At 35.1% G+C, this 13,861-nt stretch overlaps 1 protein-coding gene across 2 annotated transcripts in view; it reads right to left on the bottom strand.

Annotated features, from left to right (window-relative positions):
• Positions 1-13,083: 13,083 nt before the first annotated feature.
• Positions 13,084-13,861, bottom strand: part of LOC114649538 (aquaporin-4) — a 32,875-nt gene continuing 32,097 nt past the window's right edge. For both annotated transcript variants that reach the window (XM_051924090.1, XM_051924089.1), the window contains exon 5: positions 13,084-13,537. In XM_051924090.1, coding sequence (XP_051780050.1) covers positions 13,322-13,537 — 216 coding nt within the window. In that variant the 3' untranslated portion in view covers positions 13,084-13,321. The remainder of the gene's footprint in view (positions 13,538-13,861) is intronic.

The following is a 13,861-nucleotide window of genomic DNA, read 5'->3' as shown; positions in this document are numbered from 1 at the left end:
CTGGACTGTTGGGGGAGTGGCTTTGACTGGCCCTTTAGGTAGCACAGACAAGATGTTCAGATCTTTAATCCTTGAAGAACTTGTCATAAATATTATATTGGATATACATGTGCAGGAAAATCCTGTTAATATGTAACAAATCTTGAGCGTTTTCCATTTGTTTATGTTTTAGAACAATACTGGGTCAATGATACCAAATTACAATATTAAAGCCAACATTTCACTGCTGTTGAGAACCATGGGGGCTAACAGACAAGTGCATAAACTGGACATTATAAATCAATGATAACTGCTTTTTCAGTAACCTTTTCAGACAGAAACTTAGTAGTAGTAGTGTGTCTTTGATGTGTAGCAGATGCCATAATGTGGTATGACTCAAGTTCAAGCTGGATGGACTTAACACAAGTGTAAGCTTAACTACATAGAGGTGTGGAATTGAGCTTCTGCCCTAGAAGTGTTAGTCAGTAGTTTATACACAAAAAATACAGGAACAGTTCAAATGAATTTTTACATATTTCTTTCTATATATTACAGGTTAATTAAGTTTTACCATACTCTGCGATGTGATGTCTATAGACTTTTGAATATTTCATTGTACCAAATTATGGAATAGTGCTCTTTTTTCATATTTTCCTTTTTTTTCTCTGAGTATGCCAATTTCTTATGTATGTAAATTGGCAGCCAGTAAGATGGTATGTGTGTGTGTACCTAACTACTCTTTAGTGGGCTACAGTTTGCCTTGTTCCTGATACTTCCTGGATACAACCCTCCAAATCAAAGACTGAGTTCGGAAAAAAGTGGAAGTTGATGGATAATGTGAACTGATGTATATTATTTTTTCACTTTGTCAATATTGAAAAAAAGTCAAAACAAACTAAATTGTGTAGCAGTGGTAGTGCTGCTGCCTTGCAGTAAGGAGACCCGGGTTCGCTTCCTAGGTCCTCCCTGTGTGGAGTTTGCATGTTCTCCCTGTGTCTGCGTGGGTTTCCTCCGGGTGCTCCGGTTTCCTCCCACAGTCCAAAGACATGCAGGTTAAGAGCATTGGCTATCCTAAATTGTCACTAGTGTGTGCTTGGTGTGTGGGTGTGTGTGCCCTGCGGTGGTCTGGCGCCCTGTCCGGGGTTTGTTCCTGCCTTGCGCCCTGTGCTGGCTGAGATTGGCTCCAGCAGACCCCCGTGACCCTGTGTTAGGATATTGAGGGTTGGATAATGGATGGATGGATATTCTAAATTAATTTATTTAAATATGTAAAATGACCAAGTTTTCACCCATTTTGTTATAGCCTATGTAGTTAGGCTCTGTGTTTGGAAGCTGCATAAGGAGCCCTTTTCACATTCACTAATGTTTTTTACTTCCCACATGGGTAAAGTTTATTCTGTTTTTTCATAAGTACTACGATATAATAAAATAAATAAAATGGAAAATGTGTTGGTAATGTCAAAGGATGAAACAGATTACAACCACTATAGCCTACTATAATGTTCAGACTCCACAAAAAAGCTGCCACAACAAGCCTTTCACAGTTTTCCAAAGTTTGAGTCACATAAAGGATAGTGGATTGTTGCTATAAGCAATAAAAAGTCTGTGACTTATTATACAATAAATGTGGCAGCACATACATGCATAGCCAGCATGGCAGATCTACTGGTATATTAAAGCAAGTAATCGTTTGCCTGGAGGTTGGGACTATCCCTAGACTTTTTATGGAATTATTTTGATTCTTTTCTCACATCAGAATTAACATTTAAGTGCTAATATAGTCACCTGCAAGAGTAGTCTCTCTGTTGATGATACAGCCAACATTATGTGAATCCTCCTTTCTCTGGTTAACTTATCATTCCTTATATATAATATGAAGTAGAGGGTGTGCTTCTTGGTGGCCACTAATGAGTGTCTCCTAATGTAATTTTCATAGTAAGGTCATAATATACTAAGAAAGTCACAAACGAGTATTTTCTGTATGTATATGTACTTTCAAAAATAGAAGTGTTATTATGCTTATAAAGACTTTGTATAATCTAAAGTGTGCATTTATTAAATGATTGTTTGAAAAGATTAGAGAGCTGAACCCCCATTTAAATTAATGTTCTGCTTACTTAGTAGTAGTAGTAGTAGTAACATTTGTTAACAGTAGTCTAACAAACATTAATAGTGACTACTAAATCTCACTCGTGGTTTACCTTTCCATATACTACTTTTGATTTTGTGTAAAAAGCCTGATATTTGAATGTCATCAACCTGTGAAAGATGGGTGTTTCCTGTGAATTCTGGGTATGGGAGAGTCACACTGTTGCTTAGTACAGCTATTAAATAAATCACACCATTTTATTATTATATTATGGTATGGTGTCACACCTTATTATTATTATTATTCAAAAGTTCCAAGGGAAAGATGTAACAAAATGTCTGAGGTACTGATAAATCCTCTTTGTACAACAATAACCCTTAAAATTGCATTAAGCATTATGTCATACTTATGCATAACTGCAAATGTCACAAGAACAGAACCATGGCGTTATTGACTTGTGAAGCAGCAAAGTGCAGAAAAATCCCAAAGGGAACCCTACTGCAGTCTGCAAGACACCTGGGACATACTGTAGGACACAATTTATAACTTGCAGAACAATGACTCAAAACTTGCAACCAAACCCAAAAGCCAAGATCACAGTTCAGCTGAGAACATATGTCTAGAGTTAAAGATTGTTGCTTCTTAAAGATCTTCATCAAGTGGAAAGCTAAACTTTCAGTAATTGTATATTAAATTATTCATGACTGTGGAATATTCACAATGGATCTTAAACATCTACAAAATTATGGAGCTTTTTAGTCAATAGTTTTTTTTTTTTGGTTATTTTTTTATTAGTTTTTTTGATCAATGACTGTTACAAACCAAGCAAAAACATTAAGATTCTGTTTTGTAACACAACAGAAATAGTGAAAAAGTTCATTTTGTTTTTTGTCATGACAACTATAAATTCACCTTTTCCTATTTTTTTTATTATTGAGCATGAGTGTGTTGTCTCTGTTCTGTCTCTGTATTTAAAAATAAACACTTTACACACATGAGAGAAAGCAAAAGTCTGTTTTCCTCAGAGGCACATCTCTGAGACTAGGCTCTCCTCTTTAAGGTTACAACAAAACTACTACTTTAACAGGTTTTTAAGTCTATTTTTATTTATTTGTTTATACATTCTTTAATTTTATAAAGCAAACACCATCCCAAAGCATGTCACACATATAGATAGATAGATAGATAGATAGATAGATAGATAGATAGATAGATAGATAGATAGATAGATAGATAGATAGATAGATAGATAGATAGATAGATAGATAGATAGATAGATAGATAGATAGATAGATCACAGGCAGGTTAAGTCACTTACTCAGGGTTACATTGCATGAATTGAAACAGAAGCCATGTGTTTACAGTCCACATATTATTTGCAGACACACAAACTCATGGACTTATTAATTTAATGGTCAGAGATTTGTAACAATTAGAATCAGGCTAGTAACTCTTGTTCCTTTTTGAATAGTAAAAAATGATCTTCTTTACATTGTCACTTTTCTTTAAGGTACAGTGCCTTACAAAATACTGTATTTAGTCATTTAAGATTATTTTCCTAACATAAAACAGTATTACATCCATTTTCCAACCCGCTGAATCCGAACACAGGGTCACGGGGGTCTGCTGGAGCCAATCCCAGCCAACACAGGGCACAAGGCAGGAAACAATCCTGGACAGGGTGCCAACCCACCGCAGGACACACACAAACACACCCACACACCAAGCACACACGAGGGCCAATTTTAGAATCGCCAATCCACCTAACCTGCATGTCTTTGGACTGTGGGAGGAAACCAGAGCGCCCAGAGGAAACCCACGCAGACACGGGGAGAACATGCAAACTCCACGCAGGGAGGACCCAGGAATCGAACACAGGTCCCCAGATCTCCCAACTGCGAGGCAGCAGCGCTACCCACTGCGCCACCGTGCCGCCCACAGTATAATATTTAAAGTATAATTTTAAATTTCAGTGGTTCTGAATACATTTGTAGGTCACTGTATTTCTTATTCTAATGAGAAATGATTTACACTGAGTACTCAACTCCAGATGGCAATATGCAGTATTTACTATTTTGATTGCTTGGTCCACTGATTAGCTAAGACCTTGGTTGTTTATACTTTCATATACTTTGGAAGTACCTCTAAGGAAAAACATTTAACAAGACATATTTCAGGGGGAAGGTTTTCTTTTGATCTTTCACCTGTCTATTATCTTTTCTAACGTACAGTTCTGACCATGTCTGTAACATTAATTGTAAAGACATTTTAGAATGGCAATACATTTTATTTATATAGCACACTTCCCATGCTCAAGGCGCTTGCTTAAGAACTAAGCAGAAAAGTGCTTTCAAACTCGGGGTATGTTGATGCGGTGAGGCCACTGCCTTTGCTTCTAAATAATCTGTTTTAATCATCGACCAGATCCTACATTTAACAGAATATTTCAGGTTTACAGATCAGTTGTACTTTTTCTATCTGTATTGTCAGAAATGCATAACCAAATCTTCTTCTACTTTCTTTCCATTAGTGATGTAATTTTGTTATAGCTTTTAGTATACTGAAGTCCATCATGGTGTTTACACGTTAATGTTTTTCATATTAGTTAACTTCATCAATTTGGTTCTTTAATTCCTGCAAAAAATGTTACACCTCTGAGTTTTAGATATAAATTTAGATTGCAGGATGTACTAAATTAATTTATTTTTTCTTTTCTGAAAGTGCTTTTTAACATTGCAGTGTTGTGGGGAGTGCAAGGTAGGGGCCAAACGTGGAATGAATGTAAGGTTACTGCAGGGAAGATTCCTCCAAAGAAAGTACATAATCGACATTTGGAAAACATACATAGTTTTAAGAAAATACAATCTTAACCAAATACACACTTCCATAGACTACATCAGCATATCATATTTTCTCACATGTTTTTACCCACAGCAATTTTAAAATAAAAAATTCTAAATTTGAAAAGTGCAGAAGAAAACTAGTAAAGAGTATAAAAAATGTTTTTCCATATGGGAATGGTGCAGAAAAACTCTGGTTTATAACATGAACCTATAGGTCTTCTCTGGTCTTATTCTTAACCTCCCCTTCATCTTTTATTAGGGTATAAATCTAGTGACATATTATCACTGAAGTGAAATCCAGTGAATGTCATTTTCACTCTGGATTCATAGAAGTGCCACATTTGAGACACTCATTATTGGGAGTCTCCAGTCACTGACTGTGTAAAGTAGTCTGCCTAACCTGCCACATACTGTAACTAAAAATGTGAAAAACTGTACTTGAAAAATGCCATATGTGAAATAAAGTTGTGCGCTTTATATGGGTCAGAGTTTATTAAGTAATCATATTGTGGAGACACAAACCTCAATCCTGCCGTTTTCAGATCCCAGATTCTGTCCCTGATGCTGCCCAGATCTGCAGGTGCCACAACCTGATTTTAACAGTTATGTCTGCAGTTTCATTTTTTGCATATGAAGGCACATAATTCTTTTGTGAAAGGCACTTTACAAATTAACATAACAGAATAGTAATACTTTCCAGGACATCACTTCTAGGTTATTTGACTTCTTTATTTCTTTTCTTTTCTTTATCTCTTTTTAATTTCTGGGAGAGGTTAGGAGTCATTTTTTCATGATTTTTGTCATAAACAACCTGTCTCCTCATACTCCTGGTACAGTATATGCAAAAAAATCCTTTTTTTAAAAAAATGTTATTTACTGAAAAAATGGGGTGTAATGCATTTGTTTGCTGCAATTTCAGCCTAAAGTAATTCTTATTTTTTATATCAGTTATACCTTGAGATTTGCTTATGTAGACCATGAATGGTAGGTCTCACCTTACAGTGGAGTAAGTTACAGAAATTCTCCCCTAAGTACAGCATAACAAAATAATTTTCAGTTACCCTACGAGAAAACCAAACACTGAAATTGAATCATCTTCAAATATACATCACATATAGTACATTGTGATTAGCCGGTTGTTTTTTATTATTATTCAAATTATTTTAAGAGAGTGCTGTTGTTTTTTTTTTTTTCAACCCCTCCTCTTCCTCTGGGTGTGTACACAGTAATTATTGAGATGCACAGTTTTGTTATGCCTTTTTATTGTCTCTCTGATGCTAGTGTGTTCTGTGTGGATTTGATTAGGCAGAGTTTTGTATTGAGTGGCAGGCTCTGGGAAATCCCAGGAGGATTAACAGCGAAGTCGTTTACAGAAGCATGTGGCTGATACAGATCTGTTAGGGATACAGTCATGCTGAATGGGTTCTGCTGTGTGAGGACTTTTTACCATTAAAAAGTGCTAGCAACTCAAAGTTTAGTCATTTGCCTTGTTTGTTGTAAGTTGGGCCCCATCCAATCATAACAAATTAGACATTCAGGAGAGAGGTTTGCTGTTTACATAGATTCAGAGTTTAAATGTGAATTTAAACTTAGCCATAACAAATACTCTTACTGTAAACAATAATAAAAACAAACACAAATGTACAGTAAGGACTTGATTAATGAATGTTTCTTTGCTTATACTCCACAGCTGCCCACCACCAATCACAAAGTTCTGCTGTAGAAAAAAATAAAGGCAAAGTTTTAATTAAAGAATCAGGAGATAAAGCATCATTGTAGTACAAAGTTAGTTAGTACGTATTACCAAAATATCTGCACCAAGACACTAAACTAGAACCATTATTAAAGTTTTAAAAGTAAAGAACCAATTGATAGAAATACTTAATCTTGTTATTCGCACACTAGGTTTTGTTCAGAATCCATAATCTCATACAACCAGGAAGTGTATGGTGCTGATTTAGATATCACCACCAAAGTGACGTCACACATGACACACTTCTGGTACCCTGGTCATAACACCAACCTTGCAACCCAATAAAAAACATGATGCCGAAGGTTACTGCAGAAATATAGCAATCATAAAAAAGCAAATTGCAACACATCATCCTTCATTTAGAACACTTTGTATATGTCCAAAAAGCAAGAAGGTTTTCAATTTAGACTTTCACTTTATATGGTCAGAGTAGGCTGCATTAGTGATGTGTGTAACTTCATGCTATTTCTAAAATCTAAGATGTTGACTTCCATTCATGATACTGTAGCTCAGCGTCTTGAATGTCAATGTCAACAGTGTAACCAGAATTCCAGATCTTTCCTTTACGTTTCATATAACTTGGGGGTATGGACCAGTGAATGTACCTATAATAAACCATGAGCACTTACTGACTATAAAGATGACAAAGTGTTTCAGGAACTTCCTGAAGCTTTTATCTTCTAAGGTGGAATATGTCTTCTTAAAGAGTAATGAAATGAGTAATTACATGTAAAAGAAAATGCGCCCTTTTCAGTTATATGATTTTACATGTCAGGATATAATGAATAATCCTCTAGTACTCATATGAGTCGATCACCTAGTCCTTGTCTAAGTTCTAAAATGTAGATAGCTGTAACCTCAAGTGACAAACAGCATATAACAGATCTTACCTTGTCATTTATTTGTTCGTATAGAAATAGTTTTATAGGGCAATTTATTGTCATGTGTACGGAGTACAGTAAAACTCTTACTTGAATGCGGTAATCAGATATGTAACATATCACCACCCTCCAATGACATGATTAGTGTCAAGTTTAAGCTTATTGTCATGTGTACAAAGTACAATGAAATTTTTTCTTGCAAGTCAACTTAGAATACAATACTAACAAAGAGACACACACACACCAAAAATCTTAATATGTCAAGCAATGTGTAAAAAAGTAACTACAATCTTACTACTTCATAAATAAATAATAAAAAAAAAAGTACATTCATGAATGGTTGGAAAATGGATACTGCTTCCTATGTTTTTATAAGCAGGATATTAGTTTGATCTATAGGAGTTTATGGGCTCAAATTAGGTGTTAACATAGGCCTACATGTTTTAAATTTAAATGCTCTTTTGTTTCAGAAACAAATTTAACAGTAGCTGTGACCCTCACCAGGAAAAATGGTTTCAGATGATGAAATTAAATTAAATGAAAATAGTTTACAAAAGTATGTACAAGTAATTTTTAAAGCTAGTTATCTGACCATAACAAACCAACCACCATGCCATGTTGAATGGTGTAATTTCTTTTAATAGCATTTTTCTGTCTTTTTGAACTAAAATTTTCAACTCAGTCCTCCATACGACTTTCTACTTTCTCTGCTGTTCTTTTTCCGTTTTTCTGTAGTGGCTATCTGTGCTACCTTCACCTGATCAAGGCAACATGCAGTCCTTACATTGATGAATCGAAGGCCAGATGTCCACATGACCATCATCATCAAATTCTTCCATGTAAAGCCTGAAAACCATGAGGACTGACTGAGATCATTGATGTTAGGTAGAATGTCCAGTGTGGGCTGGGTGGTCTTGTGGCCTCGGAACCCCTGCAGATTTTGTCTTTGCTGGAGTTTTTTTTTTTTTTTTTTTTTTTTTTTTTCTGTCCTCCTGGCCATCAGACCTTACTTTATTCTTTGTTACTTAGTATTGCCTAATCTTATTTTTGTATGTTTCTTTTTTTCTATCTTCATCTTGTAAAGAGCTACATAATTTATATGAAAATGTGCTATATAAATAAATGTTGTTGCTACTGGCCATCACTCCAAGCTTTACGGTCTTTGACATATTGCAGTCTTTTCTGCTTGTTGCCTTTTCACAAGAATGGTTTCATAGCTGCACAGTGTCCTACAAGACCACTTCTTATATGAGTTATTTCAAGCATGAATGAAGCCTGTACTGCCAGACACTAAGGAAGCACTTCAGTGGATTTCCTCCGGTTCCTTGAGGAGATTATCTTTAAGTACTGTTCATAAGTCACAGACAACTCTTTGGGTATTTTCACTATGTTTTCTGTCTTCAGCTTGCCCAGTTTCTTTACATTTCTTAATGACAGTCTATGTCTGTTTAAACAACTGCTATAATTACAATTAAGAATATAGCTTCTGGTTTGTCATTTAAACCATATCTGTGGACATACAGTGGATTGGGAAAATATTTCACTTTGTGCAACCTTTATCATTTTGTAGATTTAATTTTAAAAGGATAAATTTGACATTTTTGCCAATCAGTATACACTCAATAACTCATAATGACAAAGGGTGCCAAGACAACACTGGAGTGGCTACAGGACAAGTCTCAAACTGTCCTTGACTGGCCCCGCCAAAGCCCACACTTAAATCTCGCAGAATCTCTGTAGAGAGAGACTTAATGATGACAGTTTAAAAGCACTTCCCATCCATTCTGATAGAGCTTGAGAGAACCTTCCAGGAAGAATGGGATAAACTGCCCAAATCCAGGTGTGCAAAGCTTGTAGAAACATACCAAAGACTCAAAGCTGTAATTGTTGCCAAAGGTGATTCCACAAAGTACTGAATTAAGGGTCTGAAAACTTATATAAATGAGAGACCTCTGGTTTTGATTTTGAATTCAATTGCACATTTTTCTGAAAACATGTTTTCACTTTGCCATTATAGGTATATGGCAAATTTATCAATTTAAAGTTAAATGTACAACACAAAAAGTGTGCAAAAAGGAAAGGGGTCGAATACTTTCTGAATCGAATGTGCTGGATCTCTTCACTATCCCAGTCTTTCTGCTTCTTTCTCCAAAGCATTCACAAGATTTTTCTCTTTCTCAAGAAGTTCACGCTTAGGCTGGTTTTCTGTCTGTGCTGAAATACTGTACATTGATGCCTTATTGGTTGGACCCCATAGTGCTGCTATCAGTTTGGTGCATTTTTTTGTCCCTACATTTATATTTATGATTGTACTAAATGCAAAGATACACTTCTCTTATCAAACATTATTAGTCTCCATTAATTGGTATCTTTGCACTCCTTTGATCTATGAAGTTTTCTGAAACTCACCTAAGTTGAAAAAGTCATAATAATAATAATAATAATAATAAATGTACACAATTAGATAACAAATGTATTAACTTTATTGCAAAGTATTAATCTCATTATGGACAGCTGAAGTTTGTGCAGTATACATTTTTGCAGTTGTTAGTTTAGACTAACTGAGAACAGTTCTTTAGTACAGATGCTTGTATTGTTAAAAATAAGACAAGCAGTTATCCAGTTTTGGATTTTGACTGTTGACCATTAACAACAAAATTTCAAAAGCGTGCAAAAACATTGGAATGTGTTAGAATTTGTCACCGTATCTGCAAAAACGTAACAAGAAAAAATGTTATTTCAAAATTATCATTTCAAAATGGGTATTAAAGATTTTTACATTATGTAATCAGTCATCATTATCATGATGTTTCTTCTGCTGCTCGTAGTGAGGGTCACCTTAGCTATATGCCGAGTTGATCTGACCAGGCGTCCCTATCCCCATCGACTTTTTATAGCCCTTATAGAATACTCAGATGTTCCCTGGACCGTCAAGAGATACGATTCCTCATATGTGTCGTCAACTTTCCTCTCAGCCCTCTTCCAGGGGGCTTATTACATATTCCAAGAGAGGCTTTCTGGGAACATCCTAACTACATTATTATAGGTGAGAAAGGGGGTATGTAGACTGGCAGTTAAATTGATAGCTTTGTCTATGGTCTAAGCTCCAGCTTCACCACCACTGTTTGGTACCACATTTGTAAAACTGCTACTGCTTCACTAATTCATTGGTCAATCCTGTGATCATGTCTACCATCACTTGTGAATAAGATGCTGAAGTACTGGAACTCCTCGACTTGTTACACCTGCTCATCCCTTACCATCAATGAAGAAGCCACAGTTGTCCAGTAGATTTTCCCAGGGAGGCAGAAGAGTGTAATCCTCAGTAATTAGAACATACCCACTTGTACACCTTTTTAAAAATGGAAACCACTATCCCTTCTTTCCAATCCCAAGGCAACTTCCAAGCAGCACTGAAGAGATGTGCTAACCAAATCCCCCATGACATCCAGTGCATTCAGCATTTTCACTTGGATCTCATCCACTCAGAAGTCATTGCAGCAGCCTTAGCCCCGAAGGTGTACCCAACCCCAACTAATGCTTCTGCCATTGCCTCCTCCAAGGATAGCATTTCCACTGGGTTAAGATACATGTGGGCTAAAGTCCTAAGGTTGTCCATGAGGTGCTCACAGATGTCTTAAGCCCATGATCATAATGAGTTTGGAAAAATATGTTGCGGATGTCCCACAAGTGTGAGTTAAAGATTTACTTTACACCCAATGTAAGTAAGCAGGGTGTATATTTTGTTTGTGCTACTTTGGACAATGGCTTAACTGGCTTTCTTACTGTATTTGTTTCTACTGCAATACTGTTCTAAAGTGGTAAGTGATAGACAGAGCCGAGGACATTTCATCTGTAACAATTCCAGCCAGTGTTTTTTTTTTTTTTGTCAGGCGCCAGGTACCAAATATTCAGCCATCATAAAATAAGAGCTGGCAGTCATGGAAATAAAATGGTGTGCTAGGGATGTAAAGGAAGATGATACATATTAAATTTCAATGAAAGTATGATAGCAGTCTGCAAAGATGGTCATTTATGTTTGGCCCACAGTATTTTAGTGTAGGGTTTTCTTATGACCAAAATTGTGTTTGAATATCGTGCCTGTTATGGACATTCTAGAACTAGCACAGAAATCCAGAGACAGCTGAAATTGGCCCTTGAGATGCACAACATTACCTTTTCTAATTTGTTAATTTAAATGTGCTTATATAATAATGAAATAGTACCATTTTTTAAATTATTGTTCATGGTAAAAATCAGGAAAGTAAAGGCATTGTAATTAATGTGGTTAAACACTACACCATTACTCATGTTTGAATTATGGAGTAAAATGTTTCAGATTAAATTGCAGTGAGAAACAAGATCATAGGCTGCCCCAGTGTCAGTAATATTTGTGTTGCAAAAGTAAGTTCAGTCCTAGTTTGTCTTTGACAACTGCTGGTTGAAAAATTATATTACAGAAAAAAATGTTATTTTAGACTTGGTTATAGTCATTGCACATTTCCAAGATATTCCATTTGTTACAATATGCTAAATATGCTTAGTAAAATTACAAAAATCACAAGAACTCTGTAGTGATCTGTGCAATCAGTGGTATTTGCTGACTGTTCATTTGTCAAAATTATAAGTGTTTTAACAAAGGAAGGCATTTTTCATCCATACGGTATATCAATTTTCTGAACTTGCTCTTTCCAATTTGGCTTATCCTATTATATTTGATACAAGCTATTAAATCATTCTGGCTTCTGACCTTCACAGGAAACATTCATGCAAACACCCACACCTAATCATACTGGACTCTTATAAAGTTGTCATTGAGCTGAAGCTGCACACCTTTGAGATATGGGAGGAAATTGGAGTACAATGAAATATATATAAAAAAATACTTTTTAAAAACCATGTTTATATTAAGTTAAAAAGTGTACTAAAAAGTAAAAAATAATTTAAAAAAAAAATAGTAAAAAATAAGTCACTCGTAAAATAAAAGGTGGGCGCTTTTGCTAAGATTTTAAGAAGTGTTTTTGAATATTGATTCCACATTTTGTTATGTTACAGCCTTATTCCAAAATGGATTAAATTAATTTTTTTCATCACATTCATGTGATTTCTCAGTTTTTTTATTTTTAATAAATTTGCAAAAATCTCAAGTAAACTTTTCTGATGTTGTCATTATGGGGTGTTGTGTGTAGAATTCTGAGGAAAAAAATGAATTTAATCCATTTTGGAATAAGGCTGTAACATAACAAAATATGGAAAAAGTGATGCGCTGTGAATACTTTCCGGATGCACTGTATATATATATATATATATATATATATATATATATATATATATAATTTTGTACTCCAAAAAGGATGAACATTATGTTCTACTCTGGGACACTTATCATAGTTATCATAGTTATAAACAGAGTAAGAGTGAGTAATGCAGTTAAACAAGTAGCTCAGGTAATAGTTAAAATATAATTAAGAAATGTTTTAAAGTGAACAACACAAGTAATTGCTGAAAATCTCTGCTTTTTTTCTAGTTTTACAAGAATAAACTTGTTACATGATATCCTCATAATTATAGGCTGTTAAGCCTCACCACATTTAGAAAAGTACATAACCATTTGTTTTTCTTAACATCATTTGTGGGTTCTCTCAGGTGACTGTCACCAATATTTCTTCAATTAAGTAGTTCACTGCTGTTGGTAACAACAGATTGTTGTCTAGCTGTACAGTTGGAAAGTTGCTTTGCGGTATATTTTTAGTTTCTCTGGTCATCTAAAACAGATCTAGCTATGGTCGTGTTTATTGGACTGTTTTGCTCGCATTGCTGACTGGGTAACTGTGGATAATGAGGATCTGGATACGCTGCCTGTTTCAATTATCTCAATGTCTTTACATGTTATGCAGTTGATAAGTTTCTGACGAGAGGCTGTAGCAGCAAAGAAGAACTCGTGTGAAAAACCAGCCATTAGTGCGCCAAGCATCGGACCAATCCAGTACACCTGTTGAGATGAAGAATAAAAAAGAGATAAGTTGAATAAATTGGAAATATTTTAGCTTAACCTAATAATCAGTTATAATCTGGAGGTAGTGACAAGCATAATGAGTAAAGTTCAGAGAAAACAGAATTGAATTGAATCAAGCTCTAGAATGTGTCATGTGTTGTAGTGTAGTTGCATTTTGAGTTAGATGTCTTCAGTTTTAATTAGGGACTATATGGCAACATGTCAGGTACTAAATAGTTAAAAAATATAAAATCTGTAAGAGCCAATCTTAGAAAGTTAATGTTTGATGTTAAATTCATATAGTGTTTGCTTAATTTCTAT

The sequence above is a fragment of the Erpetoichthys calabaricus genome, chromosome 3 (assembly GCF_900747795.2).
Source record: "Erpetoichthys calabaricus chromosome 3, fErpCal1.3, whole genome shotgun sequence".
Taxonomy (NCBI): domain Eukaryota; kingdom Metazoa; phylum Chordata; class Cladistia; order Polypteriformes; family Polypteridae; genus Erpetoichthys; species Erpetoichthys calabaricus.
Note: the sequence above shows the minus strand (reverse complement) of the source record. Positions and strands in the feature narration are given on the sequence as shown.